Source organism: Protomyctophum bolini, assembly GCF_963924005.1.
Source record: "Protomyctophum bolini genome assembly, chromosome: 22".
Lineage (NCBI taxonomy): Eukaryota > Metazoa > Chordata > Actinopteri > Myctophiformes > Myctophidae > Protomyctophum > Protomyctophum bolini.
In genome coordinates, this window is record NC_137883.1 from 33,344,176 (window position 1) to 33,371,267 (window position 27,092).

Below are 27,092 nucleotides of genomic sequence, written 5' to 3' on the forward strand. Positions count from 1 at the left end.
GGATGTTGAAAATACCCAAGTAAAGTACAAATACCAAGTACAGTATACTACTTAAGTAAATGTCTTCAGTGAATAAATGTGTTCAGTGAATGATGTTGAGTAGAGCAGAGGCTGTGTTTTCTGTATCGGCACAGTTTATTGTTCTTTTCTTTTTGCCTTTTCCCTGTTTTTAATCATTATTTTGTTTTACCTAGGAGTCTCTAGATGTAAAAACTAAACAAAACAAACAACCTTATCTTGTACTGGCTTAGGCTTAGGAACTTTCATGTTCAACACCACGCACGCACACACACTCATGTTCAACACCACGCACACACACACACACGCACACACACACACACACACACACACACACACACACACACACACACACACACACACACACACACCTCTTAAAATAATGGCTTAAATGAAAGGAATCTTCTTGTATACCGTTCAATTCCATTGGCATTTTTTGATCATTAACACAAACATCTGAACAAACCACAAAACAAAAACACATTGTTTATTCATGTGTGTCTGCAGGTGACAATGTGGTGCGGACGGTAAAACGTTTTTTGGCATAATGAAAGACTCCCCTTCCTTCACTGCTAGATAATTGAATTGCACAGGAGTCAGGAGCTCAGTACACACACACTGCGCAAAAGGCTTGGAATACAGATGTGTATATATTACAGGAACCTCCGGTTAAACTTTCCAACTAACTTTCCGTAAACTCCCAAATTGTACCATCACACCTGTATATTACCGTATATTAACTATACTGTATATATTACTGTATATTACCGTATCATTATTACTGTATATGCTGCAAAATACAGTGCCCATAATTGGCCGTTAACTCGCAGTGACACACACAGGGACACACACAGGGACACAGGGACACACAGGGGGACACAGTGACACACACAGGGACGTGCACACACAGACCTCAAAACCTTTTACCCTTCTGTAAAACAACTGAGAGGATGCCCTCTCCAGACCACCAATGCAGCATTTACTACACGGTGAACGAAATGCAAAACGCCACTCCTTTCCTTTCCCTTGCCATATACCCGAAGGCAGCGTTCAGGAGAATTGCTTTTTTCTGAAGTCTCTTGAACTTGGAGCAAAACGCCACTCCTTTCCCATGTCATGCTGGAAGGAAGGCAGCGTTCAGGAGAATTGCTTTTTTCCCCCGAAGTCTCTTGAACTTGGAACGCAGCATTTATGCGTTGAACAAATTTGTTTCTAAATCCATGTTGTTACACCGACCGCATCACCAGTAGATAAAAGAGTGCTGGGTTGCGTCACCGAAAATAGCATATCTACAAGCTCACGCTGCGACGCGTTGTGAGCTTGTAGATATGCTATTTTCGCTTGTAGTATTATTAAAATACCATACAGGAGAGAAAATGTACACGGCAGACAGACGAGATGAAATTCCACGATGTTGTTCATTCAGAGTACACACTACACAGCACAGCAGAGCATAAGCTCACCTCCAACGGCCTTCGCCATCGGGGAGAATGACCCATTTACACTCAAAGTATAGGTATTAAATACAGCTTCACAAACAGAGGTGAGAATGTAGGCGTGTCAACCATATGCTGCCAGCTATCAACACCAATTATATTGTTACACAAATTGCAGCAGGAAACAGACGGCAAACCGTAAACAAACCATCGACACCCTGACTTTGAACAACAAAGGCAGGCCTCGGAGCAGACCTTGGAAGACGAACTGACTTGGATAATTATAAGACAGACAGAATACAACAGTTTACATTTTGTAAACTGTACATTTTGTTCAATAACCTGAGATATTGTATATAGAATTATTGGTTCCCAGAAACGACACGCTATTTTGGTCTAAACGTGCCCTTTTACGGGATTTCAGACCCCTGTCTCTCTATAACTCTCTCTCTCTCTCTCTCTCTGCACGTCCCTATAAGTATACTTAGTTGTCATAATGTGACACCTGACATTCAAGTGATCTTGGCCAGGCATATACAGCCTCGTTCAATCTTTCCCTCGCATGACAACCTACCCAACCCCAACGCCAGTCAGAAATAGAAGCACTGCACAATCCCAATTCAAATTGCGGCTCTCTGTGGCTATATGGTGTCTGTCACTCACATGTTGCAGATGTTCACAAATGTGAAAATCCCCCATTATTATGCCGGCCACTAGGCAGCATATTATAATAATTGCCCTTGGTGATCGAACCAATTAAATGTGGATTTGCACAGATGCAGTGTCCCCCTATTCAAATTCTCCAAATGCCGCATTGTGGTCTCATGCCACACCAGTGTGGAATATATCAATGTCCAACGTTACGTAGGCATGGTGTGGACTGGAAGACGCTCTATATCCTCACAGACTTTAACCCATTCTGACCTGAGATCAAATTCTATAAAAAATGTCTTCTACATCCTGACAGTTTTCTGAAAAAGCTATGTTTCTATATGTTAGTGGTTCTTCGATTTTTCAAAAATAGCAGACCTACAAGCTCGTAGATCTGCTATTTTTCAATAGCTAAAGCATAACAATGCTAACACCAAAAGGGGTTCCCGCCCAAAATGGGTTAAAATAGTGTTGATTTTGTCTACTAAAACTATGGCGAAAAAATATCCGTCGAGTACCCTCTTTTTCACTGAGGAAAACTGAATAAAAACGAAATAAAGACTAAAGCTATGATGACTAAAAACTATGAATAAATATAATGACAATTTCATCAGCAAATAAAAACCAGACTAGTGGAGAAGAGACCCAGTATAGAACTAAGTCACGTTACGCTTGGTTGCATGCTGAAAATAGCAGAACTATAGAGTACGAGCTTACAATGCGTCCCATGCAGCGCGGTGGGTTGTGAGCTTGTAGATCGGCTATTTTGCAGCATGCAACCAAGTTTATAATCAGCCATTATTACGACACCATCAAGGCTCCAAAATACATTTTAATCGACTAAATCTTAAGTGTAGATTTAGTCGACAAAAAATGTGACTAAAACTAAACGTATAGTTGCATTCAAAAGATTCATAAAACTTAATAAATATTTGCTGTAAAAATCAACACTATAGTATATGTGTACTGTATGTAGGCCTACAGGATCGGAGCAAGTGGCATGCACCACATGTTTATAGGTTCTAAACACTTATTTGTAACGATTTTTTGTCACAGTGTTTAGATTATAGACAGAAGAGCATGTTTAAATGCCATGATTGTAGGCTATATGTTATGGTCTGTCACTCCACAGACCATGTCTCCTCCCTGGACACTCCCTCATTCCATTCCCTCACACTGCACACCTGTCCCCAACTCTCATCAGCCCTGCAGTGCTTCCCGTTAGATTACACACCTGTGAACCCTTTGCCATTATCCTGCTGCCTATAAATACTGGACTCTTTGCACACACAAACTGTCAGTACATAAATTCATTGTCCGGTGCTCTTGGTGGTCCTCTGTATCTGGAGATCCTCGTTTGTCATTCAGTATGGTTTGCATTTCTGGACTTCCTATTGTTTTTGCCTGGTGCTTTGTTTAGTGTTGGATTTAGTTTGGTTTAGTTTTGCCTTTTTGATTTTGTACTTTTTACATGTTTGGCCTTTTTGGACTTCCTAGCTATGCTTGTAAACTGAGCTGCCTTTCTGTCTAAATACAACTGTTTTTGAAACTACCTTGCTTGTAGCTCTGCAATTTGGGTTCAGTCACTCTGCTACCGTGACACTATAGTTCTGTCCGCCTCGGCAGGTTCTGTAGAACTGTCGCTGGGTCGGTGGAAGGTTTCAACGGCAGGCTGACGGCATCACTGTTGCCAGCCAGGGTGTTCTGGCTGGTGGTGGTTTCATATTGTGATCAAGTATAGCCTAAGCAGAGTACAGTAGGCTGCATGCATGCATATACTGTACCCATACCTGGCAGGTGAAAACAAGCACCCAGATTAGCATTTCAATGCCTGATCTGCATGTGTACAAGGGACAACCCACCTCTTCAGACTCCACCATGGCCCGTAGCACTTGCCCTAGCCTAGCCCCTCAGATAGCACTTCATGTACACTTAGTATTTTAGACAGACGTACAGCTCGTTACGTAGACAGCACTAGAATTGCATTTTATGTAGTCATATAGCACTTTATAGTATACACATGTACTGTATATTGTATAATATATAATATAGTATAGTATGTATAGTTGACATACTCCACTGTTACGTTCTTAGTTTATACATGATTCATGATAACTACTTTTTATATATGTGATGTATGACATGCTTTTGTTCTTGCTTAATGTAAGTCGCTCTGGATCAAGAGCGTCTGATAAATGCCTAAATTGTAAATTGTAAATTGGACATTCAGGTCCAATTCCTCATGGGGGCCCTGGCCCCCCGGCCCCCACAGACTCTATATATAGCCACACACACATGTATACGAGGTGTAGGAATATGAGCACCATGCAGTGGGTTATGAGGCAATAATTCATATTAGAAAGAGCCGCCACAGGGAAGTCAACCGTGCGCGGCCATTAATCACACTTTCCGCACGTTGGTGCGCCGGGGGGGGGGGGGGACCAACCACGACGGTATGCGTCATCATGTGTGGGCGGTGGGCCCGACCAGGACAGGCGCTATAGACCATGCAGGGGTTCTCAACCTACCCCCATGGGGGGTCCCCACATATTTTTGACACATGGTTTAATGTTTGTCTTTAGTTCAATGTTTGCTAATGGCTCTTTGTTGTTGTCGTATCTGATTAATGGTTAGAATGCCATCCGTCGAGGGAATACAGGACACTTCAGACAGCCCAGCAAGGGTTAACATGAGTACTTTATTGTAAGATATATTTGAACACGGTGACATGGCAGAAGGGGAGAGGAAGGGGACTTGGAGAGATGGAGAAGGGGAGAGGAAGGGGACTTGGAGAGATGGAGAAGGGGAGAGGAAGGGGACTTGGAGAGATGGAGAAGGAGGGAGGAATGGGGACTTGGAGAGATGGAGAAGGGGAGAGGAAGGGGACTTTGAGAGATGGAGAAGGAGGGAGGAATGGGGAAAGCGAGGGGAGAAGAGAAAAGGCATGCGTACTGTTCTGGTTCTCACTGTGTGTGCGTTCAGAACTTGGCCCGTCCAATCACACGTTGGGGCTTCACCTAATCATTGCCCTATGTCCCTCTCGGCCAGAGGTTCTCCGTGCGTGTTAGTGCATGTGTATGTGTGTGTGACTATAGGTGTGTGTGTGTGTGTATGTGTGTCCTATGAAATATCCGACATCGTTAATGGCGTTTAATGTTTGTGTTTGCACCGTTTGTTTTACATCACCATTACATCACCTATAATCAACATGAGTTAGACTTAAATATATTAGCACCGCTCACTATACAGGGGGTGTGATTTTTATTTATTTTTTATTTTGGGGGGGGGGGGGGGGGGGGGGGGGGGGGGGGACTTTTGAGACCTTTTTAATTCCTAAAGAAAGAAATAGTACATCAAAAGTAATCAAACGAACTATACTGTGAAAATAGATTAACTACAAGCTCACAACGCCTCGAATTGCGAGCTTGTAGATCTGCTGTTTTCACAATATTTACCAATATTCAAATGTGATTATTGTGGGGGTCCCGACTCCCAGCCTGAAAAGGTCGAGAACGAGAAGTGAACCCCTAGGCTAGAGTTTAGCCTATGGGGGTTCTCAACCTTTTCAGGCTGAATTCTGCTCAGTTTCTGAAACTGAGCGGAATTCAGAATGAGGGAGTTATTCTGATGCATTGATTGAGCACGTGCACGGACCCGGACCCCAATGGAAACAAGGCGAAAACGGGCTTTTCCGCATGTTTCATCCTTTTAGCAGACCGTATATAGTGCCTGCATGAGAGAGAGAGAGAGAGAGAGAGAGAGAGAGAGAGAGAGAGAGAGAGAGAGACCCTCTCTCGCACCGCACGGAGCACCAAAGCGTGTCTATACGTCGCCTCACCTGAGGAGTGAAACCACAAGGCGAGTCAGTTCGGTGTGGAACTAAGTGGACGCCAGCCCAGGCAGCAGCGCGCCCCCGTTGTTCCAATTAAGACCGGGCGGAGCGGACCTATACAGCGGACACTATATATAGTCATTCACTCCAATCGATCCTCTGCGAAGATCCGATCCGCACATCAAATTTTTGTGCGTAAACGCCGATTTTTGCCATATTTCCCCGTCGTATCGCTTGATGTTGTTTCTGAATGGAGCCGCATGGAACAACAACCCCGTGGCTCTGGTGCTGAAGACGGGAGGAGTCCGTGCGTCAAGGCAGGGGAGCGCACTAATCCAACAAGTGGATTGGTGAATTATTCTCTCCTCCAGAGCAAACGGTGCGTTGCGTGGCGGAGGCGGTGGTGCATGTAGCTATACGCGGGCTGATGCACATGTGCTCGACTCGGCTTCTTGATCGGTCTTTGATCCTCGCGCCGGTGAGAGAAATAATTAACAAACAAGCGCAACCGCGGTCCGCGTGCTAATTTGTTTTAGCTTGAGAGAGGTGTGGAGTTTGGTGCGACTGTGTGTGTGTGTGTGTGTGTGTGTGAGAGAGAGAGAGAGAGAGAGAGAGTTAGTGTGTGTGTTGATTGGAATGGAACCACCGTGATATCATGCGCATTGTCTTGGTCTGAGCTGTGGTAGTTTTTTTCCTCCCCTCTCTCTCTCTCTCTCTCTCTCTCTCTCTCTCTCTCTGGTTACTTTAAACAGCATTTAAATAACAGAGGGATGTGGTGAGAAGTTCCCTGACCAAAAAAAAACAAACAAACGGACATTTCAGTGGATATATATTCTAATTTCTACAACGTGGATATATTCTAATCTCTACAGAATTCAACGCCTGGTCATACCACCACCACCACCGCCTCCCTCCTTGTCGAACGGCGGAGGAGTTTTGGCGTCTTTTCATGGACTCTCCTCGCCTGCCTTGCCTCGGCGGTGCATGGCAGCGCTGCGGGGGGAAAGTTGGGATCTGAAGCAACGCCGCTAGACCTCTCCATGTGAAGAGCTGCTCGCGGGGCCCGATCGAGGGGGCAAGCCCAAAGGTCGCAGCCAGAACCCCCAGCCCCTCTCCCTCTACAGCCAGCCCGGCCCAGCCCAGCCCAGCCAGCCACCATGCCGATGCACCCGGTCACCGCCAAGTTGATGTACCGCGGGATCTGCACCATACCCGACATCCTCGCCTACAACGAGCCCGTCAACCTGCCCGAAGACGAGGTGGAAGGTGAGAGAGATATATGAGTCATAATTAAATAAATTAACCCTCCTTTAGACCCGCAGGAAAGTATATATAACCGTTATGGTCAACTTTATATAAGCTGTTGAAAAATAGCAGATCTGGTAGAGCTTGTATATTCTGTTTTATTTCTCGGCGACCGTTTTCAAATTCAAATGTTTGCTTCTGGGAGGTCCCTGGAGCAACGTTTTTTGAGATGGAGTTTGGGATTCTCTTGACATGAGCGCGTTAGAGAACCACTGTCAAAGAAACATAGTTTTGTTTTTGTTTTTTAAGGGGGTTTAGTGTTTATAGAAGGCATTTTGTAGAATCTGGTCTCGGGTCTTAATTGATGGGTTCATGCGAAGGCTGTATGACTGTGAGGGAACTCACAGTCTGCGGCATGTGGGAGGCAAGGCAGGCGGTAGAGATGTTTACCTGGGCTGTATTTGTTATAGTCTATATAATATATGTGACTGTTTTATGTAGAGCACAATGTGTTGTTCTTATAGACCGACCATATGGCCTATATAAAGTGTTCTGTTCTTTGTCTGCACCTGCGGGTGGACTTTACTCCAAGAGGCGCGCGGTCAGCACCATGGACAGCGGCAGCTCTGAGCGACTATTGTTATTGTCAGAACAGAAGATTAAAATAAGAAAAAATCGCAATATGTATTATTTAACAGGGTGTGTTTTAAGATGATGATGATATATATATTATTAATAATATCATTATGCGTTTTTAATTTCCTTCTGCAGCTGGATTTATGCAATTAAATACAACTATAATATAGCATAACATATTATGATATGAAAGCACACTGCATGAGCTGTTGGCTATATATACAGTACAGTGTACAGTAGGCTACACCACGCAGAGAGAGTATTTTTTATCCTACTGTGATCATTAGTTCCCACGCAGGCAGGCAGCAGAATGCTGGTCATGCTCACGCCTGCGTGTATCTGATGAAACGTGGCCGCAGGGCGCTTCATTCACTTCAGCTTCTGCATTTTATATCTCCTCAGAATGCAGGTGTTTTTCCATAGTTCCATATTTATATGTTTTCTTCTGCAGATTAATCCGTTTTCAGACTGACACTCATATAGACACTTGTTTGCCTTTTCACCTCACAATGCTTCACCTCACAATGCAGATTGATTGATTTTCTTTTTGTATATATATATATTTTTTTTATCCCACAATTTTGTAACCCATTTTTCACCCCTGTGTCAATCATCTAATGTGATCCTGGGCTCTACACACCCTCCACCAACCTAGTCCCCATATATGGAGTGAGTGTGGAAATATAGTGGCCCTCTGGAGTGAGTGTGGAAATATATAGTGGCCCTCTAGGGTGAGTGTGGAAATATATAGTGGCCCTCTGGAGTGAGTGTGGAAATATATAGTGGCCCTCTAGGGTGAGTGTGGAAATATATAGTGGCCCTCTGGAGTGAGTGTGGAAATATAGTGGCCCTCTGGAGTGAGTGTGGAAATACAGTGGCCCTCTGGAGTGAGTGTGGAACTATAGTGGCCCTCTGGAGTGAGTGTGGAAATATAGTGGCCCTCTGGAGTGAGTGTGGAAATATATAGTGGCCCTCTGGAGTGAGTGTGGAAATATAGTGGCCCTCTGGAGTGAGTGTGGAAATATAGTGGCCCTCTGGAGTGAGTGTGGAAATATATAGTGGCCCTCTAGGGTGAGTGTGGAAATATATAGTGGCCCTCTGGAGTGAGTGTGGAAATATAGTGGCCCTCTGGAGTGAGTGTGGCAATATAGTGGCCCTCTGGAGTGAGTGTGGAAATATAGTTGGCCCTCTGGAGTGAGTGTGGCAATATAGTGGCCCTCTGGAGTGAGTGTGGAAATATATAGTGGCCCTCTGGAAGTGAGTGTGTAAATATAGTGGGCTCTCTGTAGTGAGTGTGGAACTATAGTGGCCCTCTGGAGTGAGTGTGGAAATATAGTGGCCCTCTGGAGTGAGTGTGGCAATATAGTGGCCCTCTGGAGTGAGTGTGGAAATATATAGTGGCCCTCTGGAGTGAGTGTGTAAATATAGTGGCTCTCTGTAGTGAGTGTGGAACTATAGTGGCCCTCTGGAGTGAGTGTGGAAATATAGTGGCTCTCTGGAGTGAGTGTGGAACTATAGTGGCCCTCTGGAGTGAGTGTGGCAATATATAGTGGCCCTCTGGAGTGAGTGTGGAACTATAGTGGCTCTCTGGAGTGAGTGTGGAAATATAGTGGCCCCTGGAGTGAGTGTGGAACTATAGTGGCCCTCTGGAGTGAGTGTGGAACTATAGTGGCCCTCTGGAGTGAGTGTGGAACTATAGTGGCCCTCTGTAGTGAGTGTGGAACTATAGTGGCCCTCTGGAGTGAGTGTGGAACTATAGTGGCCCTCTGGAGTGAGTGTGGAACTATAGTGGCCCTCTGGAGTGAGTGTGGAACTATAGTGGCCCTCTGGAGTGAGTGTGGAACTATAGTGGCCCTCTGGAGTGAGTGTGGCAATATAGTGGCCCTCTGGAGTGAGTGTGGAACTATAGTGGCCCTCTGGAGTGAGTGTGGAACTATAGTGGCCCTCTGGAGTGAGTGTGGAACTATAGTACATATACATGTACAACTGCTCCAATTCAATGCATTTGCTTTCATTCAGAATCAAGTCTCCCTGATTCCTCCCCCCCTCCCCTCCCTGTGCAATGCAGTGTATTGAGACCCCATCCATTCATATTCACTCTGTCACGTCATCATAATTCACTCTGTCACGTCATCGCTCACGTTGACGTAAACACGGGAACAAAGATCATAAACAAACTTTGTCCCCCTGCACAAAATTAACATAATACGGAAACTATAGCCTACTAGAATATGCAAATATCTGCATATCTGAGGTGCAGGAGGAGGCGGGGCCCGGCGGCACCATCTGCACATTTACATGTTCGTCATCTATGAGAGAGAGAGAGAGAGAGAGAGAGAGAGAGAGAGAGAGAGAGAGAGAGAGAGAGAGAGAGAGAGAGAGAGAGAGAGAGAGAGAGAGAGAGAGAGAGGAGAGAGAGAGGGAGAGGAGGGAGGGAGGAGGGAGGGAGGGAGGGAGGGAGGGAGGGAGGGAGGGAGGGAGGGAGAGAGAGAGAGAGAGAGAGAGAGAGAGAGAGAGAGAGAGAGAGAGAGAGAGAGAGAGAGAGAGAGAGAGAGAGAGAGAGACGCAGTGATGCCCCGAGAACCTTGCATGATCTGCAGCTGTCATACTGTGGTGTGAAGCAGTGGTTCACAAACTGGGGTCCGGGGACCCCTAGGGGTCCTTGAGAGAGTTCCAGGGGGTCCCCAGCTAAATGATAATTAGGAAGCAAATGGACCCTTATGGGTCTAACTCTGAGAGTGTACAAATAGAACCATCTGGAACCTTATGGGTCTGTAACTCTGAGAGTGTACACATTGAACCATCTGGAACCTTATGGGTCTGTAACTGTGAGAGTGTACACATTGAACCAAATGGACCCTTATGGGTCTGTAACTGTGAGAGTGTACACATTGAACCATCTGGAACCTTATGGGTCTGTAACTGTGAGAGTGTACAAATTGAACCAAATGGACCCTTATGGGTCTGTAACTCTGAGAGTGTACAATTATGGAACCATTAATTAACTTTTATTGTTCAATATACATTGGGGTCCCATGTGCCATTATATGGGGGGACCGTATTGCTTAATTCAAGTGAAACCTGCAGGGTTTCCTTGAAATTAAACGTGTTAAGAATCACTGCTAGAGCCGTAAAAATCTTCTCTTATGGGGGTCCCAGGCATGTCTTTTCTAATGGGGGTCCGCAGACTATAATGGGTGTACATTCGGGGGTCCTTGACATGAAAAAGTTTGGGTGTAAACTACTGGTGTAAAGTAACTATAAGTATATTTACTTACAGGCGCAATTTTTAGGTATTTGTACTGGTTTCCAATTATTTTACTTTACTCCACTACATCTCAGAGGCAAATACTGTACTTGAACTCCACTACAATGATATGAAACCTTCACTATAGTTACTTTGATTATTGTTACAAAACATACTGTATACAAAACACTTCAGCCCTATATACATTTCAGCCGTTTGACAAGTAGGCGCATTGTGATCTTGTAGAGCTGCTATTTTCAAAATATTTGTACACATTTTTGAAAACTTGAAATGGGAGCGTATAGCGAGTACTTTATTTTCTTTCTACTTTTGGTACTTTAAGTGCACTTTGATGCCAATACGTTTGTACTGTTACTGCTCGTATATGATCTGCAGCTGTCATGCTGTCAAGGACCCCCAAATTGAAAGATAGGATATGCCAGGGACCCCCCTATTAGAAAGGATATGCCAGGGACCCCCTATTAGAAAGGATATGCCAGGGACCCCCCTATTAGAAAGGATATGCCAGGGACCCCCTATTAGAAAGGATATGCCAGGGACCCCCTATTAGAAAGGATATGCCAGGGACCCCCTATTAGAAAGGATATGCCAGGGACCCCCTATTAGAAAGGATATGCCAGGGACCCCCTATTAGAAAGGATATGCCAGGGACCCCCTATTAGAAAGGATATGCCAGGGACCCCCTATTAGATAGGATATGCCAGGGACCCCCTATTAGAAAGGATATGCCAGGGACCCCCTATTAGATAGGATATGCCAGGGACCCCCTATTAGAAAGGATATGCCAGGGACCCCCTATTAGATAGGATATGCCAGGGACCCCCTATTAGAAAGGATATGCCAGGGACCCCCTATTAGAAAGGATATGCCAGGGACCCCCCTATTAGAAAGGATATGCCAGGGACCCCCTATTAGATAGGATATGCCAGGGACCCCCCTATTAGAAAGGATATGCCAGGGACCCCCTATTAGATAGGATATGCCAGGGACCCCCCTATTAGAAAGGATATGCCAGGGACCCCCTATTAGATAGGATATGCCAGGGACCCCCCTATTAGAAAGGATATGCCAGGGACCCCCTATTAGATAGGATATGCCAGGGACCCCCATAAGAGTTTTTTTACGGCTCTAGCAGTGATTCTCAACAGGCTAAATAAATAGCTTTAAGAAGTGGGACACTGGGACAGCCCTGCAGGCCATGAATGAGTTGCTTGTCTGGGCCAATTTGGTGGAGTTACGGCCCTTGAGAGGGACACACGTGCTGCCCTGAGGGGCCGCTAATTGGACGGTGATGGAATTAATGCGTGCGTGTGGATGACGGCGTGAGCGTGACAGACTGTATCCTTCAGCCACGGTCGGGCAGGCTACAGTACACCGGTGTCTGGGCAGACAGACTGTATTGTCCAGGGAATGGAACAGAAATGGACCTTTTATTCAACGTGGCTGCATGGGTACCGGAGTTCCCCGCGCGTGAGAGCATGCGTACATATGTGCACGCAGGCACACAGGCACGCAGGCACACAGGCACACACGCATACACGCATACACGCACACACACACTGCGATTATCAGGCAAATGCTTTTCAATGCCGTGGATGATGAAATTAATTGAAAAGAAAGTAAGATGATTAGTTGGTTGGTTTCAAATCCCAAAAGATGGTCCTGCATATGGCGTGATATGAGCCTTGAAAACTCACTGCAGCTTAAGGAAGGTCCCAAGACGCGTACAGGCTTTATATTATATATACACAGTATAATATAATTATATATATACACAGTATACAGAAGACATTCTACATAGATTTACATTTCCGCCTATACTGTAAGGTATGTGTTCAGATTACTGTATCTCATATTGACATTCAGATATTGACATTCAGTCTCTTCTAGAATGTAGAGGTTTGTCCTGGCTTCAAGTATGCCACGTTTTGAACCTCTCAGAGCTTCCGTTGTGAATCTACATGACTTTAAGTGCCTCAACCCCCAGACGGACAGGCTTTATCTTTAGTTTGCGGTGTTTAACTTTATATATCGTGTTTTATAACTTTTCTTGCAAGACTGTTATGTCTCCACTCTGTCATCATCTGCATGATTATTATAGCATTGTAATCTGCACCATGGGACCAATCGGCATGCATACAATTCAGAGCTTTATATTCTCTATATTCACTTTATATTTTGCTCACAGCCAGCAGCGCAATGACGCCTGCCCTCATGTTTCGGCACCATTTATTTGCTATCGACTGCAGTAGGATAGGTTTCGATTTGGGTTTTTGGAGATGATAATTGAAAATGTCTTTCTTTCTCTACGCCGTCCCAACCCCCCGTTTCACATTATTTATTTCTCCATCTGTGCGTTTAATTTATATTGAACCCTAAGGCATTTTTTGAAACGGGCACCCTTTCAATTTTGACTTTGCTTAATGAGTCTAGCCGACTGCTATATTGGCTTTCTGCAGTCATTCTGTTTCAGAATGAAGTGAACCGCTCAACCATTACAGCCCATATCAGTGTCAGCTTTTTGCTGCCAGACCAACTAAGCAATGGGATGCTCTGGGGAACACAAGGGGGGGGGGAGAGAGAGAGAGAGAGAGATATGGAACCATTCCCCATATCAGGCGGTGGTCCGTCTTCAACCGCTTATCTGTAGTCTGGTGGCGGGGGCAACAGCTCCACCAGAGAGCTCCAGACTTCCCTCTCCTCCAGAGCAACATTAGTATAACTTCCTCCTGGGGATCCCGAGACGTTCCCGAGTCGGATGTGTTTCCTCCATCTGTGCCTTATAGTCTGCCCCGGGGTCTCCTCCCAGTGGGACGTGGTCCTTGGTCTGCCCCGGGGTCTCCTCCCAGTGGGACGTGGTCCTTGGTCTGCCCCGGGGTCTCCTCCCAGTGGGACGTGGTCCTTGGTCTGCCCCGGGGTCTCCTCCCAGTGGGACGTGATCCTTGGTCTGCCCCGGGGTCTCCTCCCAGTGGGACGTGCCTCGAGGACCTCCCTAGGGAGACGCCCGAGAGGCAGCGGTGGCCGAACGGTTTGCGGAGCGGTCTTGATATCGGAAGGTTGCTAGTTCGTATCCCCGGACCGGCACGTTAAAATTACCACCGCTGAAGTGCCCTTTGAGCAAGGCATTGAACCCCTACCATGAAATGTTCTATATGAGCAGGGCCTGGCTGTAAACAAGTTCTTGAGCTTAGTCCAGTTACCCTGGGTAAACATAGTACCTTTCCTTTCCTTTCATCCTAACCAGATGCCCGAAACACCTATAAACTGGCTCATTTCCAGGCGAAGAAGCAGCGACTCTACTCCGAGTCTCTCTCGTGTGACTGAACTTCTCACCCATACAGTATATTCTCTAAGGGAGACGCCTGCAGCCACCCGTCGGGGGAAAACTCATTTCGGCCGATTGTATTCGCGACCCTATTCTTTTTGGTCATGACACACACTTCACTACATGAGCAGGAAGATTGCTCGGTAGACGGAGAGCTTTGCCTTCTGGCTCAGCTCTCTCTGTGTGCAGTGAGATTGTGAGTATACGTTGTTCTCTGTGGCGTGAGAGAGATGGTCTCTGTGGCGTGAGAGATGGTCTCTGTGGCGTGAGAGATGGTCTCTGTGGCGTGAGAGAGATGGTCTCTGTGGCGTGAGAGAGATGGTCTCTGTGGCGTGAGAGATGGTCTCTGTGGCGTGAGAGATGGTCTCTGTGGCGTGAGAGATGGTCTCTGTGGCGTGAGAGATGGTCTCTGTGGCGTGAGAGATGGTCTCTGTGGCGTGAGAGATGGTCTCTGTGGCGTGAGAGATGGTCTCTGTGGCGTGAGAGATGGTCTCTGTGGCGTGAGAGATGGTCTCTGTGGCGTGAGAGAGATGGTCTCTGTGGCGTGAGAGAGATGGTCTCTGTGGCGTGAGAGATGGTCTCTGTGGCGTGAGAGAGATGGTCTCTGTGGCGTGAGAGAGATGGTCTCTGTGGCGTGAGAGATGGTCTCTGTGGCGTGAGAGAGATGGTGTCTGTGGCGTGTGAGAGATGGTCTCTGTGGCGTGAGAGAGATGGTCTCTGTGGCGTGAGAGAGATGGTCTCTGTGGCGTGAGAGATGGTCTCTGTGGCGTGAGAGATGGTCTCTGTGGCGTGAGAGATGGTCTCTGTGGCGTGAGAGATGGTCTCTGTGGCGTGAGAGATGGTCTCTGTGGCGTGAGAGATGGTCTCTGTGGCGTGAGAGATGGTCTCTGTGGCGTGAGAGATGGTCTCTGTGGCGTGAGAGATGGTCTCTGTGGCGTGAGAGAGATGGTCTCTGTGGCGTGAGAGAGATGGTCTCTGTGGCGTGAGAGATGATCTCTGTGGCGTGAGAGATGGTCTCTGTGGCGTGAGAGATGGTCTCTGTGGCGTGAGAGAGATGGTCTCTGTGGCGTGAGAGAGATGGTCTCTGTGGCGTGAGAGAGATGGTCTCTGTGGCGTGAGAGAGATGGTCTCTGTGGCGTGAGAGATGGTCTCTGTGGCGTGAGAGATGGTCTCTGTGGCGTGAGAGATGGTCTCTGTGGCGTGAGAGAGATGGTCTCTGTGGCATGAGAGATGATCTCTGTGGCGTGAGAGATGGTCTCTGTGGCGTGAGAGAGATGGTCTCTGTGGCATGAGAGATGATCTCTGTGGCGTGAGAGATGGTCTCTGTGGCGTGAGAGATGATCTCTGTGGCGTGAGAGATGGTCTCTGTGGCGTGAGAGATGGTCTCTGTGGCGTGAGAGAGATGGTCTCTGTGGCGTGAGAGAGATGGTCTCTGTGGCGTGAGAGAGATGGGAGAGATGGTCTCTGTGGCGTGAGAGAGATGGGAGAGATGGTCTCTGTGGCGTGAGAGAGATGGTCTCTGTGGCGTGAGAGAGATGGTCTCTGTGGCGTGAGAGAGATGGTCTCTGTAGCGTGAGAGATGGTCTCTGTGGCGTGAGAGATGGTCTCTGTGGCGTGAGAGATGGTGTCTGTGGCGTGAGAGATGGTCTCTGTGGCGTGAGAGATGGTCTCTGTGGCGTGAGAGATGGTCTCTGTGGCGTGAGAGAGATGGTCTCTGTGGCGTGAGAGAGATGGTCTCTGTAGCGTGAGAGATGGTCTCTGTGGCGTGAGAGATGGTCTCTGTGGCGTGAGAGAGATGGTCTCTGTGGCGTGAGAGATGGTCTCTGTGGCGTGAGAGAGATGGTCTCTGTGGTGTGAGAGATGGTCTCTGTGGCGTGAGAGATGGTCTCTGTGGCGTGAGAGATGGTCTCTGTGGCGTGAGAGAGATGGTCTCTGTGGCGTGAGAGATGGTCTCTGTGGCGTGAGAGATGGTCTCTGTGGCGTGAGAGAGATGGTCTCTGTGGCGTGAGAGAGATGGTCTCTGTGGCGTGAGAGAGATGGTCTCTGTGGCGTGAGAGAGATGGTCTCTGTGGCGTGAGAGAGATGGTCTCTGTGGCGTGAGAGAGATGGTCTCTGTGGCGTGAGAGATGGTCTCTGTGGCGTGAGAGAGATGGTCTCTGTGGCGTGAGAGAGATGGTCTCTGTGGCGTGAGAGAGATGGTCTCTGTGGCGTGAGAGAGATGGTCTCTGTGGCGTGAGAGAGATGGTCTCTGTGGCGTGAGAGAGATGGTCTCTGTGGCGTGAGAGAGATGGTCTCTGTGGCGTGAGAGATGGTCTCTGTGGCGTGAGAGAGATGGTGTCTGTGGCGTGAGAGATGGTCTCTGTGGCGTGAGAGAGATGGTCTCTGTGGCGTGAGAGAGATGGTCTCTGTGGCGTGAGAGAGATGGTGTCTGTGGCGTGAGAGATGGTCTCTGTGGCGTGAGAGAGATGGTCTCTGTGGCGTGAGAGAGATGGTCTCTGTGGCGTGAGAGATGGTCTCTGTGGCGTGAGAGAGATGGTCTCTGTGGCGTGAGAGATGGTGTCTGTGGCGTGAGAGATGGTCTCTGTGGCGTGAGAGATGGTCTCTGTGGCGTGAGAGAGATGGTCTCTGTGGCGTGAGAGAGATGGTCTCTGTGGCGTGAGAGAGATGGTGTCTGTGGCGTGAGAAATGGTCTCTGTGGCGTGAGAGATGGTCTCTGTGGCGTGAGAGATGGTCTCTGTGGAGTGAGAGATGGCTTTGATCCAGAAAGATGTCACATCAGCGTGTCCGTCAGTCATGCAGAGCTTTGACAGAGTGAAATGTATCCATTTTGGAAGTGTGTGTGTGTGTGTGTGTGTGTGTGTGTGTGTGTGTGTGTGTGTGTGTGTGTGTGTGTGTGTGTGTGTGTGTGTGTGTGTGTGTGTGTGTGTGTGTGTGTGTGTGTGTGTGTGTGTGTGTGTGTGTGTGTGTGTGTGTGTGTGTGTGTCAGAGACGCTGCTGAGTGACATTCTTGCATGCTGTATCATGATTCCAAACACGTGTCATAGGCTTGTGATTGTAACATAACTGCACCCATACTGTTTGTGTCCTTATGCATTTTCCTTTTAAAGTGTGGACCAAATAAAATAATTCAATTGTGCCAGCGTCTTAAGGATGCTATTATACAGCTTGACTACAAATGTAAACTACTTGTGTTCATATTTGGAAGCCTCGGTAATGTCCATAAATCAGTGGTGAGGGGCCTGCAGATTGCAGGCATGCCCAATAAGCCGAAAGCTGATCAGGCATCGGCAACATTCTGTTCAGTGTCTGCAATAATTGGCAGTCGCCATGCATATATGGAGAAGGCGATGCTTTCTGTACCCGTGATCTGTATCTGAAGCACTTGTTGTAGAGTTTTCTCAAGTTTGCGCATCGTGCGTGTACGCGTCCGTGCGCGTGTGGTAGGCCTACTTGTGAGGACCAAGTGTCCCCACAAGTATACATCATATAGGGGCCGTGATTTTCTGCACCCACTGAAAACTCTCCAATTAATTTTCCCCATATAGAGATTTACACAAATATTTATATCAATCATTCTAAGCCTATAGAATCAAACCATCCTGGTGAGTCATGACCATAAAACCTTTGAATCTGTGAAAAAATGTAAATGAAAAAACGCTAAACAAAGGTTATGTAACATATCATATAATGAATTATTCAAACATGTCTTTTCACAGAATCAAAGGTGTTGTGGTCGTGACTCACCAGGATCGTCATGTATGACTCTGTTATAGGCTTAGAATAATTTATATAAATATTTGTGTAAATCTCTATGGGGGGGGGGGGGGGAAAGGAATAGGAGAGAAAACTAGGGCCACTGCTACTGTACATGCTCCAGTTTGAGAAATACTGTAGAAATTGTGAGGAGCGTTGCTCGTCTTCAGGTTAGGATTAGGACTAGACATTTATATGTTTATTGGCGGCGGTGGCTCAGGGGGTAGAGTGGCTGGATGGTAACCGCAAGGTTGCCAGTTCGAACCCTGTGGTGCTCCCCCAGAGTTAGTGTCGAAGTGTACCCCTTGAGCAAGACACTGAACCCCTGATTGCTCCTGATGTGCTGGTTGGTGCCTTGCATGGTTTCTGCCGCCATCAGTGTGTGTGTGTGTGTGTGTGTGTGTGTGTGTGTGTGTGTGTGTGTGTGTGTGTGTGTGTGTGTGTGTGTGTGTGTGTGTGTGTGTGTGTGTGTGTGTGTGTGCGTGTGTGCGTGTGTGTGTGTGTGTGTGTGTGTGTGAATGAATGAATGTAATGCACAATCTATGTAAAGCACCTTGGATAAAGGCGCTATATAAATGCACCATTTACCATTTAGGGTTGTGTGTGATGGAGTTATGCAGATTGATACTTAAGCAAAAAGACCAGCATATATATATATATATATATATATATATATATATATATATATATATATATAGGCCTATTGTTTATTTTCAATGTTGATGCCCTCAAAACAAGTATAGTAACACAAGTGTGCGCAGGTGTCTGTGTTAATGTGGGTGCGTTTGAATGAGTGGACAGGAGGTGCAAGCTGAGAATATAAGAGTGCAAGCCCTAATGGAACACACACTGCCAAACACCTGGTTTTCAATAGAGAGTATGCACACACAGGACACGCCCCCCCCTCATCTAGACTGAGTGGCAAAACATTGAGCAGCATGATGGAGTGTTGGAAGTTTGGAAGCGCTCGTTGGAAATCACTCAACCGTCCTGCGGTACCACCTGTTTCTAAAAGTCACATGATGCAGGAGGCAGCAGAATGTTGTGTTATTGAAAACAAGCACTTCCAAACTCTGACAAAATAATCAAATGCAGAGCATTTCTTGACAGAAAGTAGCTCATAACGTTTCTATGGTGGATTTTCTTTATGAAACAAAAACTTTGCAGATAGAAAGAGGATAATTCAAGCTTTTCGTACAGCTGCAATGTTGGTGAGTTTAACATTGTGTAATGCAATCAGACAGGACTTTTCTGTTTGGATGATTGGGCTGTCAAGGCCAGGAAGTAGTTTTTGGCCACTCAGATGGTGGATAAGCCATGTGTGTGTGTCAATATCTCTGCAGGAGAGATGGAGTGGGCACATAGATATTCAAGCATGTTATTGAAGGAGAATTCGGGCCAAGCGGGTCTAAACCTAATGCATTTAGAATTATTATTCAGCTGTGTGACTGTAAGTTAAGGCCTGTATTCAGCTGTGTGACTGTAAGTTAAGGCCAGTATTCAGCTGTGTGACTGTAAGTTAAGGCCTGTATTCAGCTGTGTGACTGTAAGTTAAGGCCTGTATTCAGCTGTGTGACTGTAAGTTAAGGCCTGTATTCAGCTGTGTGACTGTAAGTTAAGGCCTGTATTCAGCTGTGTGACTGTAAGTTAAGGCCAGCATTCAGCTGTGTGACTAAGTTAAGGCCTGCATTCAGCTGTGTGACTGTAAGTTAAGGCCTGTATTCAGCTGTGTGACTGTAAGTTAAGGCCAGTATTCAGCTGTGTGACTGTAAGTTAAGGCCTGTATTCAGCTGTGTGACTGTAAGTTAAGGCCTGTATTCAGCTGTGTGACTGTAAGTTAAGGCCTGTATTCAGCTGTGTGACTGTAAGTTAAGGCCTGTATTCAGCTGTGTGACTGTAAGTTAAGGCCAGCATTCAGCTGTGTGACTAAGTTAAGGCCTGCATTCAGCTGTGTGACTGTAAGTTAAGGCCTGTATTCAGCTGTGTGACTGTAAGTTAAGGCCAGTATTCAGCTGTGTGACTGTAAGTTAAGGCCTGTATTCAGCTGTGTGACTGTAAGTTAAGGCCTGTATTCAGCTGTGTGACTGTAAGTTAAGGCCTGTATTCAGCTGTGTGACTGTAAGTTAAGGCCTGTATTCAGCTGTGTGACTGTAAGTTAAGGCCAGCATTCAGCTGTGTGACTAAGTTAAGGCCTGCATTCAGCTGTGTGACTGTAAGTTAAGGCCTGTATTCAGCTGTGTGACTGTAAGTTAAGGCCAGTATTCAGCTGTGTGACTGTAAGTTAAGGCCTGTATTCAGCTGTGTGACTGTAAGTTAAGGCCTGCATTCAGCTGTGTGACTGTAAGTTAAGGCCTGTATTCAGCTGTGTGACTGTAAGTTAAGGCCAGTATTCAGCTGTGTGACTGTAAGTTAAGGCCTGTATTCAGCTGTGTGACTGTAAGTTAAGGCCTGTATTCAGCTGTGTGACTGTAAGTTAAGGCCTGTATTCAGCTGTGTGACTGTAAGTTAAGGCCAGCATTCAGCTGTGTGACTAAGTTAAGGCCTGCATTCAGCTGTGTGACTGTAAGTTAAGGCCTGTATTCAGCTGTGTGACTGTAAGTTAAGGCCAGTATTCAGCTGTGTGACTGTAAGTTAAGGCCTGTATTCAGCTGTGTGACTGTAAGTTAAGGCCTGTATTCAGCTGTGTGACTGTAAGTTAAGGCCTGTATTCAGCTGTGTGACTGTAAGTTAAGGCCTGTATTCAGCTGTGTGACTGTAAGTTAAGGCCTGTATTCAGCTGTGTGACTGTAAGTTAAGGCCTGTATTCAGCTGTGTGACTGTAAGTTAAGGCCTGTATTCAGCTGTGTGACTGTAAGTTAAGGCCTGTATTCAGCTGTGTGACTGTAAGTTAAGGCCTGTATTCAGCTGTGTGACTGTAAGTTAAGGCCAGCATTCAGCTGTGTGACTAAGTTAAGGCCTGCATTCAGCTGTGTGACTGTAAGTTAAGGCCTGTATTCAGCTGTGTGACTGTAAGTTAAGGCCAGTATTCAGCTGTGTGACTGTAAGTTAAGGCCTGTATTCAGCTGTATGACTGTAAGTTAAGGCCAGTATTCAGCTGTGTGACTGTAAGTTAAGGCCTGTATTCAGCTGTGTGACTGTAAGTTAAGGCCTGTATTCAGCTGTGTGACTGTAAGTTAAGGCCTGTATTCAGCTGTGTGACTGTAAGTTAAGGCCTGTATTCAGCTGTGTGACTGTAAGTTAAGGCCTGTATTCAGCTGTGTGACTGTAAGTTAAGGCCTGTATTCAGCTGTGTGACTGTAAGTTAAGGCCTGTATTCAGCTGTGTGACTGTAAGTTAAGGCCAGCATTCAGCTGTGTGACTAAGTTAAGGCCTGCATTCAGCTGTGTGACTGTAAGTTAAGGCCTGTATTCAGCTGTGTGACTGTAAGTTAAGGCCAGTATTCAGCTGTGTGACTGTAAGTTAAGGCCAGTATTCAGCTGTGTGACTGTAAGTTAAGGCCTGTATTCAGCTGTGTGACTGTAAGTTAAGGCCTGTATTCAGCTATGTGACTGTAAGTTAAGGCCTGCATTCAGCTGTGTGACTGTAAGTTAAGGCCTGCATTCAGCTGTGTGACTGTAAGTTAAGGCCTGTATTCAGCTGTGTGACTGTAAGTTAAGGCCTGTATTCAGCTGTGTGACTGTAAGTTAAGGCCTGTATTCAGCTGTGTGACTGTAAGTTAAGGCCTGTATTCAGCTGTGTGACTGTAAGTTAAGGCCTGTATTCAGCTGTGTGACTGTAAGTTAAGGCCTGTATTCAGCTGTGTGACTGTAAGTTAAGGCTGTATTCAGCTGTGTGACTGTAAGTTAAGGCCTGTATTCAGCTGTGTGACTGTAAGTTAAGGCCTGTATTCAGCTGTGTGACTGTAAGTTAAGGCTATAGTATTCAGCTGTGTGACTGTAAGTTAAGGCCTGTATTCAGCTGTGTGACTGTAAGTTAAGGCCTGTATTCAGCTGTGTGACTGTAAGTTAAGGCTATAGTATTCTGCTGTGTGACTGTAAGTTAAGGCCATGCATTCAGCTGTGTGACTGTAAGTTAAGGCCAGTATTCAGCTGTGTGACTGTAAGTTAAGGCCTGTATTCAGCTGTGTGACTGTAAGTTAAGGCCTGTATTCAGCTGTGTGACTGTAAGTTAAGGCCTGTATTCAGCTGTGTGACTGTAAGTTAAGGCCTGTATTCAGCTGTGTGACTGTAAGTTAAGGCCTGTATTCAGCTGTGTGACTGTAAGTTAAGGCCAGTATTCAGCTGTGTGACTGTAAGTTAAGGCCAGTATTCAGCTGTGTGACTGTAAGTTAAGGCCTGTATTCAGCTGTGTGACTGTAAGTTAAGGCCTGTATTCAGCTGTGTGACTGTAAGTTAAGGCCTGTATTCAGCTGTGTGACTGTAAGTTAAGGCCTGTATTCAGCTGTGTGACTGTAAGTTAAGGCCTGTATTCAGCTGTGTGACTGTAAGTTAAGGCCTGTATTCAGCTGTGTGACTGTAAGTTAAGGCCTGTATTCAGCTGTGTGACTGTAAGTTAAGGCCTGTATTCAGCTGTGTGACTGTAAGTTAAGGCCAGTATTCAGCTGTGTGACTGTAAGTTAAGGCCTGTATTCAGCTGTGTGACTGTAAGTTAAGGCCTGTATTCAGCTGTGTGACTGTAAGTTAAAGCCAGTATTCAGCTGTGTGACTGTAAGTTAAGGCCTGTATTCAGCTGTGTGACTGTAAGTTAAGGCCTGTATTCAGCTGTGTGACTGTAAGTTAAGGCTATAGTATTCAGCTGTGTGACTGTAAGTTAAGGCTATAGTATTCAGCTGTGTGACTGTAAGTTAAGGCCTGTATTCAGCTGTGTGACTGTAAGTTAAGGCCTGTATTCAGCTGTGTGACTGTAAGTTAAGTTAAGACCTGTATTCAGCTGTGTGACTGTAAGTTAAGTTAAGGCCTGTATTCAGCTGTGTGACTGTAAGTTAAGGCCTTCATTCAGCTGTGTGACTGTAAGTTAAGGCCTGTATTCAGCTGTGTAACTGTAAGTTAAGGCCTGTATTCAGCTGTGTGACTGTAAGTTAAGTTAAGGCAGTATTCAGCTGTGTGACTGTAAGTTAAGTTAAGGCAGTATTCAGCTGTGTGACTGCAAGTTAAGGCCAACATTCCACCTAGCAGTAGAACAACTCGCATGTTCCTTTCCTTCTTTCATCATCTTTTTTTTGTTTGTTCTCACACCAATGAGAAACAGCACTGTTCCAGTTCCAGTTCCAGTTTCAAGGATTTGTCTGAGGCAAGAATGCCCTCTTTTTAATCCATTTAGCCCTGAGGACGATTATATACAAATGTGTCGGTGTTTTAAAAACATTTTCATGTCAAGGACCCCCAAAAATACATGAAATTGTCCACCGACCCCCATGTGAAAATATGTCGTTCCAGTGACCAAACATTTGAGCTAAAAAAAACGTTCGCTCTGAACGAATATATATCCAAAGCTTTGCGCCACATTTTCACGGTTTTTCTAAAATAGCAGACCTACAAGCTCGTAGCGCGGCACTCGGTGCCGCGCTACGAGCTTGTAGATCTGCTATTTTCCAATAGCTTTAAAGCATAACATCACCAAAAACACCAAAAGGGTGTTCCCGTTCAGAATGTCTTAATCGCCGTCACAGACACTGTATGCTGACGGCTCGCTCTGCCAAACCTGTCGGCTGTCGTACGGCGCAGGCAGAGGGCTCCTCCGCTGGGAGACAAATCCCCGCAGATCCCTTCTTTCAGACATCACTGCGTGGTGTGACTGCATGCAGAGTAATTGAAAGCAGCGCAGTCGCGCAGTCAAGCGAGTGAGTTGAGTTCCCTCTGCCTGCCTGTCTGCCTGTCTGCGCTCGCGGGACTTGAAGAGTGACTCACTACGCGGTACACTGTGAACAGGAAGTGATTATACTAACCCATTTAGATCTGATTCTATAAATTACTTCTAAAAATCCTGACAGAAAAACCCACGTTTTTATGTCAAGTCGTTCTCAAACATTTTCATGTCAAGGTACCCCCAGAAATGTATGTATTTGGCTGCCGACCCCAAATCTGAAAATATGTTGTTCCACCCACGGACCCCTCCAGAAGCAAAAATTTGACTTAAAAAAACGTTCGCTCTGAAAGAATATATATATTTAAAGATTTGCACCACATTTTCACGATCTTTCAAAAGTAGCAGATCTACAAGCTCGTAGTGTGCAGGCACCGAGCTTGTAGATCTGCTATTTTTCAACAGCTAAAGTATAACATAGTCCATAAAACACCAAAAGGGCAGAATGGGCTAATAGGACGAGAGGAACAGTCCCCCGTGTGCTCATGAATGTTTACTGCCTTCAGGATGCGTCTGTGAGAGCGACGACAATTTCTGTCTTTCTTTCTTTCTGCCTATAATGACATTCCCAAACTAGGGACACCAGTGGCAGGCACGCACGCACGCACATACACACAAATACATTTGTGGTGCGTTACGAGCTTGTAGGTCTGCTATTTTTGAAAAATCGAAGAACGACTGACATAGAAACATAGCTTTTTCAGAAAACTGTCAGGATGTAGAAGACATTTTTTTAATCTGATCTCAGGTCAGAATGGGTTAAGCCTCTGTGTGTGTGTGTGGTTCTATAGGTTCTACTTACTGGTCTTAGTTTATGCACCACCTAATGGTTCTACGAAGCACCATTTTACTTTCTGTATAGCACCTCATTTAGGCCTGACGTCGAAACTTTTAAAATGTCTTCTAAATTCTGAAAGATGTTTCTATATCAGTGGTGCTCCATATTTCATGTCAAGAACCCCAAAGATTATATGTAATTGGCAAACCGATCCCCATCTGAAAATATGTTGTTCCAGGGACCTCACTCTCAGAAGCAAAGATTTGAGTTAAAAACGTTGGCTCTGAAAGAATATATATTCAAAGATTTGTGCAGTGGAATAGGAAGAAAGAATAGAAGAGAGATAGACAGGGAAATAGATACAGGCACATACAAGTAGTAAGCAATAACAATATTAATGAATGAATGCAGTGGTTGTACTGTATATGTTTCATCATAATAAGCTAAATCTAAAAAAGAAAAGAAATCAGTAATCACTAAAGTAACTAAAGTTTTCAAATGTATTGGAGTAATAGTACAATATTTGCCTCTGATGTATAGTTCAGTTCAGTTCAGTTCAGTTTATTTTCGGAAGGAGGACATACATTCATACATTGCACACAAATTCCAACATTTTTCATATTCATTATTATTATTTTTTTTTTTTATATGTGTTTTTTTTTTTTTTTTTTTTTTTTTTTTTAGTGTCCATAGGTCCTGTCCTTTCCGAAAAAGGGTTAGGGAGAAGCCATAGGCTTGTCGTGCCCTACCCCTGGAGTCCATTTGTTTACGTGTAGCAGGCCGTGCCTGCTTACACAGTGCATAGTTACATTCATGCTGTCCTTATGTATGTACATTCATCTACACACATTCATATATACATATATATATTACATACAACCTACATACATACATAGACACATCCATATACTAATAACTGTAAATAACAACAATGACAGTAGCAACAATAACAGTAGTAATAATGGTATAATATATATCTATATACAATATACAGCACACATGCAGCACATTATATTATACATACGTACAATATATATATATATATATATATACACACCATATATCACATACAATTTGTGGTGTGGTTTACCAATAGTGGTCTACCAATAATATGTAATAATAATAATATATAATAACTTATATATTTCATAATGTATGGTATACTATAGTAATAAGACTATATAATTATATAGTACAGTCCGTCCTGTTTCCCCTTTTGTGATGCCATTAGTGCTCTTTACTTCTGTATTTATCGAAGATAGTTTTTTTTACTCTAGTTTTGAATTGGTTTATGTTTCCACAGTGCTTTAGTTCATCCTCCAGCTCATTCCACAGTGTGACTCCGTAAGAGGAGATGCTCCTTGTTTTTAAGTTTGTGCGCATCACAGGTTTCTTGAAGTTAAGTGGTCCTCTTAGGTTGTATCCCCCTTCCTTATCGAGAAATTTGTCCTGTACATTTACCGGAAGTTGCTTATATCTTGCTTTGTACATGATTTGTAGAATTTTTAGATTGACCATATCTGTGAACTTCAGGAGGTGTGATTGTATGAACAGTGGGTGTGTGTGGTCCCGGTATCCTGCATTGTTTATTACTCTTAGTGCTCTCTTTTGTAGTATAATCAGTGGATTTATGGTTGATTGGTAGGTGTTTCCCCATACCTCAGAGCAATAGTTCAGGTAGGGTAGGATCATTGCGCAGTACAGCGTGTGCAATGAGCTGGGGTTGAGAAGGTGCCTTGCCCTATTTATAACCGAGATGCTCTTTGCCATCTTGTTCCCCACATATTTTATATGGGGTCTCCAGCAGAGCCTATGGTCTAGGATCACTCCCAAGAATTTGTTTTCATAAACTCTTTCTATTTTGTTATTATCTATAATCAGCTGGATATCTATTTGTAATTGGCGGTTTCCGAATACCATACATTTTGTTTTACTTAAATTTAAGGATAGTTTATTTCTATCGAACCAGAGTTTGTATTTATTCATTTCTATTGTTAAGACCATCATGAGCTGCTGGATGTCCTCCCCTGCGCAGAACATGTTCGTGTCATCGGCAAATAGTACGCACTTCAGTACACTAGACACAGAGCAAAGATCATTGATATATAAATTGAATAGTTTGGGACCCAGTACGGACCCCTGAGGGACGCCACACATTATTTTCATGCTACTGGATTTACGGTCTCCTAGTTGGACAATTTGTTCTCTGTCTTTTATGTAGCTTTCAAGCCATTTTGACACAACACCTCTGATACCATACTTTGACATTTTCCTTATGAGGATATTAT

The 27,092-nt window shown here is 45.2% G+C and overlaps 2 protein-coding genes across 2 annotated transcripts in view; both read left to right on the forward strand.

Annotated features, from left to right (window-relative positions):
* Window positions 1–23,687, forward strand: part of coq5 (coenzyme Q5, methyltransferase) — a 241,779-nt gene extending 218,092 nt beyond the window's left edge. The window contains exon 8 of the transcript XR_013963452.1: window positions 23,656–23,687. The gene's annotated coding sequence lies outside the window, so the exon portion shown is untranslated. The remainder of the gene's footprint in view (window positions 1–23,655) is intronic.
* The window catches only part of cabp7a (calcium binding protein 7a), a gene marked incomplete at its 3' end in the record, with an annotated part of 58,457 nt that continues 38,455 nt past the window's right edge, over window positions 7,091–27,092 (forward strand). Inside the window, exon 1 of the mRNA XM_080756135.1 lies at window positions 7,091–7,203. Coding sequence (XP_080612261.1) covers window positions 7,095–7,203 — 109 coding nt within the window. The 5' untranslated portion in view covers window positions 7,091–7,094. The remainder of the gene's footprint in view (window positions 7,204–27,092) is intronic.